The following is a 6644-nucleotide window of genomic DNA, read 5'->3' on the forward strand; positions in this document are numbered from 1 at the left end:
GGGAAGAAAGAGGGAAGGAAGAAGAGCTGGAGGTAGACGGTAAAGCAGAGAGGGAGAAAATGAAAAGGAGAAGGCGAGAGGGGACAGGAGGAAAGCAGGAAGAAGAGGGATAGAAAAAGAAGAAAGAAACGATGGAGAGGGAGGGGAGGGGAGAGAGGGAAGGAGTGGACAGAGTGAGCACGAGAGGAGCAAGAGCAATTGGAAAGAGCACAGAAGGCGATAATAATAGGGCCTTGGAGAATCACCCGGTCCATGCTCCCCATTTCGCAGGTCAGAAAACTTAGGTCCAGAGAGACAAAAGGGCCTGCCCCAGAGAGGAACAGCAGATCCAGAGAAAACCTCAGATCCCTGGTTTTCCTGACCTCAGGCTCACGATGCTCAAGGGTCCAAAGCACACAGAAATTTGGGACAGGGGTACAGGTGGACGGAGAGCCTGAAACGAGGCCTGGCCTCCACTCTGCTGCACCCTGGGGACTCTCAGGCCAAGGCCGACTGGGACAGCTGGTCAACTAGAGACAGGACTCAGCACCTCGATTCAGGCCTAAGTGGTGGCCCACTCCCAGGCAGGAAAAGCTGAGGTTCTGAGCCAGGCAAGCCTGGAATGCAGAAGAGAAAAACACAGCAGAGCTGAGTTCCCCCCATGTGGCGTGTGTGGGCTTTGCTGGGCCCCTGAGTGGGAGGGACACAAGGAAACAAGGTGGCTGTTCGCCCAGAAATTACCAAGGAGGCGCCAGCGTCAGCTCTCCTGGACGGAGACCCGGAAGGTCCCCGGGGGTGGAGGCAGTGGCAGCACACGGCTTCTCCCCACTGTCCCCTGGACTCTGACTTCACAGCGGGCTCCCACTGCGGTGGACCTGGGGTAGCTGCCCCCTGCGGGCAGGTGGGGCCAGAGCAACTGGTTGACCCCCTAAATGTGGGGGCTAGAGGGAGAAGCAGCAAATTCTGAGGTGAAGGGGCGAGGAGAGGCCAGCTCCCTGCCAAGTTTACTCTGGCATGTCTGATTGGAGTTAATTAAGTGAAAGGATGGACAAAGGAGTGATAAAGAATACATCTTCTGTGGACTTTGATTTTCTGTCGCTCAATAGCATGGATTAGACAACAGAGCACAGTGGAGGAGGGAAGGAGACCTAGGGCCCCTTGCTTACAGCCAAGCCTTTGTCCTCTGCCTGCTACCTTCACTCCTGGCCAAACCAAGGTCTAGAAATCAGCCCCACCCCAGGAGTACCCCCACTTCCCTTCTAGAACAGTAATAACCAGTCTCCTTTGTTGAGCATTTACTCCATCCCAAGCACTTGACTAAGATTTTGCAGCTCACCCACAATAGCCCTATCAGGTAGGCTTCATTCTTCCCACTTTGCAGATGAGAAAGTTGAGGCTCAAGGAGATAAAATTGTGCAAAAAAAAAAACAAAAAAAAAGTCACACAACTGGAAAGGGTATTACCTGTATCTGGGCTCAGATCTAACTCCAAAGCCACCATTGAAGTTTAGGGTCTCACACCCTGGAATCACTGGTCAGAGGGCTCTTCCCTGGCTGGCACAAGTTTTGGACAGGGCTTCTGAGAGGGTGGCACTGACTCCGTGGGCCCATCTCCACACTCCAGATCTCCGGCCCCCTTCCCACCTCAGGGTGTCCCGCCAGCTCACAGAGCTCTCTCTGTGCCTTTGGAGTGGTCCCTGGCCCTTCTTCATTGTGACTCACAACACTGCGAAGTCACCAGTCCCCCCTGCATACATGTGACCCTAGTCCTTCCTCTGCTTCTGGAAGGAACTAAGGTCCCCTCCCAGGACACCTTGTGGTTCATAGGATGGATGAGGGCCCCCTGGCATTTGGGTACAAAGGAAAAATACACACAGGCTCCTGCCATTAGGGAGACTCCTTTCTTAATCAAGAAAACATAATCCACAAGTCACCCACCAAAACCTGGTAAGGCAGAGAGACAACACTGCTGCTTAATCCTATGGGTTATGCTTTATTCTCCCCACTTCACAGATGAAGAAACTGAGGCTCCAGTATTAGAAGGTCACACCACTAGGAAGCAACAGAGCCTGTTTTCCCAACTCTGAAACCTTCTCCCCACTACATTACACCATGGATCACCAACCCGGCCATAACCCTGACCAACAGCAGAGGGAGATGAGCATCTCCAAGGGGCAAACTGGTGCCACCATCAGCAGGGAAGTACCTCAGGATGGGGAGAACCCAGCAGGAGTCGGAGGGAGGAAGGAGCCTGGGGCTAGGTCAGGCCTTCCTCCTTTGGGGCACAGGGTCATCTGCAGAGGGAAGTACCGGGGATGACTGCGGGAAGCCACATCCAGAGATGTCAGGTGCAGCTTCAGGACACAGGACAGCCCCAAGCAGGCATAGTGGCCTGACAGGGCAGAACCCGCTCCCCAGGAGGAGGAAAGGGCCCTGCATATGGCAGCTGTCAGCCAGTGTGAATCCCACCCCGGCCTCTGCCAGGGTTGTTGTGAACACTCAGTGAGCTAATAGTTGGAATAAACTCTCAATACGTAGTTGAAAACGACATTGGGTCCACCATGGAGCCAGTGGTAGCTGTGGGAGCTGCAAAGAGGTGAGGCGAGAGCGTCCCTGCCGGGCAGTGTCTGCTCTGACCGCTTTCAAGGCCAGCCCTCCACTTCCAGGAGGCAGGGGGAGGCAGCCCCTTCTGGCAGCAGCTGATAACTTGGGCCAGGGGCTGGCGTGCTGCCCTCCACGGGGGGTGGCAAGACTTCAGTCACCAGGAGCAAAGCAAATCATAGCTGGCTGCACGGGGCTGGGGGAGCGAGGAGTGATTTCATGCGTCCTTCTCCCTCCAATAAATAAATAAAGCCGAACTGTCGCAGCCCCACGGGCAGCCAGGCGGCTCCCCAGCCTGGTGCGGGGAGGGCAGGCGCTGCTGCTCGGCTCTGGGACCCGCGGCTGCCGGCTATCAGCCTTCTCATCGCCTCTCCCAGCTGGAAAAGAATTTAATCCACCGGGCTCCTCTCCACACACACTGGGACTCCTTTTGATGTTTCTCTTTATCTTCCCTCCCAACAAAATTGCCCCTCGACAGCTCCAAGAGGGCCTCTTGCCTCTCCCCACCTCCCTCCTTCCCTGCCTCACCAAGTAGCCTGGCAGCAAGCAAGGAGCAAGGGTGTGGAGGAGACCCGGCCAGGACTGGGAGGAGCGGGCGTACCCTCTGCCATCTGACTGCCCTCCCCTCCACCTTCTCGCTGATCTTGGGAGAGGCACGCTTTGCCCCTTGGGCCACACTTCTGACATTTAGTGAATATAGGAAGGGTTCTCCAGTGCCATCTAATGCCAGTTCTTTGCACCCATGAGGACAGTGTTCTGGAGAGGGAGTGATATGCAGGAGACCAGGAGAGCAGGGTGGTGAGGGGCTTAGGCTCTATGAGTCAGTACTGACCCAAGCTGTGCATCTTGAACAAGTTACCCTTTCTGGCTTCAGTTTCCCTCTCTGTAAAAAGGGGTGGACCGATGCCGATGTCAGTGGGATGTCATGAAGATTCTGGTTAAGGATGGGAAGCACATGCGGGGGGGGGCTTGGTGTATGGAAGTGGCTGTTCTTGAAGGCTCTGGGCCAAAGGCTGTAATTCACAAGGGGTTTGCACCCACTTAGTGAACCAGCTAAGAATCCCATACACACATCCCAAGGGACTGAGAGTCACAAGCCAAGTACCTCTTGGCAGATTCTGGAAGGAGCAGACTGAGCATTTGAGAGAATTTAGCCAGAGGGGTCCTGGGGTCTCAGGACAGCCACATGAGGGGTCCTGCCAGCTGCAGGATCAAGTCTAGTGCACTCCCAGCCCCTGGTGGCAGATCAAGGGCAGGGGAGAGATCTCATGCCTTGAGACCCAGAGATCTCACCTGAAGGGGCCAGGAAGCTGTGGGGGATAGGGGCAGTAAACCCCGTGCTCTTACCTGGCCAGGTGCTCGCTCTGCATCTGCACTGAGCTCAGCACCACCTTCCCAGGTGTCCCCTCAGTCCCTCTGTGCGCCATGGTCTCAGCCCCACTCCGTCCTCTCTCCAGTCTCTCATCCACCACATGTTGCTGGTCAGTTTTCTCACTGTTCTGACTTGCTCTGCACCCCGCCAGCAGCCTTGCTGTGTCCAGCTGATTCTCAAACATCAGTGTGTATCAGAACCCCTGGAGAGTCTGCTAAAACAGTGCTGGGCCCCACCCCCAGAGTTTCTGAGTGTGACCGCAGATTGTGCATTTCTGACAAGCTTCTGGATAATGCCACTGGTTCCCACAGCGCGCCAGGAGAACCGCTGCTCTCTCTGAGTAGTCCTCATCCCTGGGTGCACGTTAGAGCAAGTAACCTGAGAGCAGTACAAGATCCTGATGTCTCATCTCCTTCACCCTGATTTCTTTGGTCTGGAGTGCAGCCTAGCCATGGGGGTATTTTAAAGCTGCCCCAGCGGTTTTGATGTGTGGCTGGTGGGTAACCACCACTCCACGCTGCCCTGCTCGCCCTTCTGGATCCCTGCGGGTGCTCCAGGCTGCCCTCCCTGTCCTGCCTGAGGTCTTCCCTGACTGTGCAGCATGGTTCGCGAAAGACCGTCAGAAAATGCAGCTTCCTGGGCCCCACCCCTGAGAGAGTCTGACTCAGTGGCCCCGGACATCTGTGTTTCTTCTCTAGCTCCACTGGCAGTTCTGATGTGCAGCCAGGTAAGGAGGGCTGTGCGGATGTGATTTGCACTTGGCCGCCAAGTTCATCTTCCTTTTTAAACCCTGATGTCCCCACTGCACATGGACACAAGGCCAGAGCCCTCCAGATGGTGCCTGCGGTGGGCCTCCAGGAGAGACACAACCCCCTGATACCCCAGCAGGCTCTCCAGTTTCTGTACGCGAACCCTTTGCAGTCAACTCGCTTGTCTGCCTCATTATTAAGTATTCATTCCCCTCCCCACGCCTTTGTTTAGACCAGTCATTCTCAAATGGTGGGCTCAGACCAGCAGCAGCAGTAGGAGCATCACCTGGAACTTGTAAGAAATGCAAATTCACGACCCTCCCCCTGCCCCCACCCCCCGCCCCAGACCTACTGAATCAGATGTTCCTGGAGGAGGGAGGGCAGCAGTCTGTACTTTACCAAGCCTCCAGGTGATTCTAATACACACTGAGGCCCAAGGACTTCGAGTTTAAAGCCACTTTCTCCACCCGGAATCCATTTTCCCTTCATTCCTAAGACAACCTCTCTCCGGGCAGCCCACTTCCGCTGGTGTTCTCTTAGATTCGGCCCTGGAGTGCTCAGCAATGCCATCTCGGTTTGCTCAGTCGACTCATACTGCTGGCTGAAATGCCAGTACATGCCCCTCTACACCCAGGAGCTGCATTTGGGGGACGCCCACGTCAGGCCCCAACTCTGCTTCCCTTGGTCTGGAAGGCACCCGGGCCTGCGCACCGGGCTCTTCTTATCCTCACTCTGCTGCCCACCTCTGTGAGTTCCATTTCTTCTGGAGGCATTCCGAAGCTCCAGTGTTCCTTCACGTCCATCATGTGGCCCTCGGGAAGAAGCTCGCACAGGGTAATGGGTGAGGAAAAGCTGCGGAAGCCCCCTGGCATCTGAGCACCTGCGGTGCGGCCTGCCTGCTCTGCTGTGGCTTTGCACTGCCCCAGGGATGGGCGGCGCCTCGGCTCCCGCGTCCCACCAGGACTACAGAGTGCTGTTCTTTGGTCATTCTGGCAGAGTTCACTGGTGTGCGGTGAGCGTGTGCTGTGTGGCTGCTGTTCGTATTGTCAGCTCTTTGTACAATTGTGAATCAGGCTTCACAACATGGTTTTAAGTGGAAGCACGCTACTGTGTGTGTGGAAGAGGCAAGCCAGAGATCACAGTGCTTATATGTGCATGGATTTCCTGGGGAAAGATACTAAAGATCAGGGTGTGGTCGTCTCTGGGGAAGACTCTCCAGTGGTGGGGACAGTGGGGAAAGTGTGTCTGTCGTGTGCCCTTTACACTTTTGAACTATGTGAAGGCTCCCCACGTCTGTTATGCTGTGGACATTTTCTGTGTTAGAAAGATTAAAACATGACAATGCTTGGGATTGTTTCCTCCAGGGGTTCTGTCCAGGCTCCTGGGAGTAGGACAGAGGGGCATGGCCCCTCCTCTCCCAGCCTCACTCTCGGTCAGGAGGGAGGGAGCTCAGGTAGACAGTAGCCCAGCCCCCTCCCAACTTTGTGCCAGCTTCCTCTGTGTCCCCCCTCCCCAGGTGTGGGGCTGCACAGACCTCCCCACACCCCAGCACCTGAGTGCATGCCCCCCACACACCCATCCCTCCTTGGCGCCCCCAGAGGCCATGGCCCATCAGTTGCAGAGGGGGCCATTCCTCTGGAGCAAGTGTGCTCCCGAGGTCCATCTCGGCCCCTCTCCCTTACCCTGACCTCGGACCTCACCACGTTCTCTCTGATTCCTTCCTCCTCTCGGTACCTTTCCGGCTTCTTCTCTGTCTCCATACCCTTTGACTGACCGACTCCCTCTGATAGAACCTGGTAAGTGAGCCTGGGAAGGGCAGAGGCTGGGGGGCATGGTGGGCAGGGGGGCGGGGTGTTGCTCCATCTGCTGCAGGAACAGTTCAGAAAACCCCACCCTCTCAGGGCCAAGGTCCATGGGAGGAAGAGGTGTCGATGTCAGCTGCTC

General features: G+C 56.0%; 1 protein-coding gene across 1 annotated transcript in view; it reads left to right on the forward strand.

Moving 5' to 3' along the window:
* The window catches only part of CDH23 (cadherin-related 23), a 409549-nt gene that overhangs the window by 212614 nt on the left and 190291 nt on the right, over nucleotides 1–6644 (forward strand). Inside the window, exon 12 of the mRNA XM_010852241.1 lies at nucleotides 6491–6496. Within this exon, the coding sequence (XP_010850543.1) occupies nucleotides 6491–6496 (6 nt within the window). The remainder of the gene's footprint in view (nucleotides 1–6490; nucleotides 6497–6644) is intronic.

Source organism: Bison bison, unplaced genomic scaffold, assembly GCF_000754665.1.
Source record: "Bison bison bison isolate TAMUID 2011002044 unplaced genomic scaffold, Bison_UMD1.0 scf7180017864309, whole genome shotgun sequence".
Lineage (NCBI taxonomy): Eukaryota > Metazoa > Chordata > Mammalia > Artiodactyla > Bovidae > Bison > Bison bison.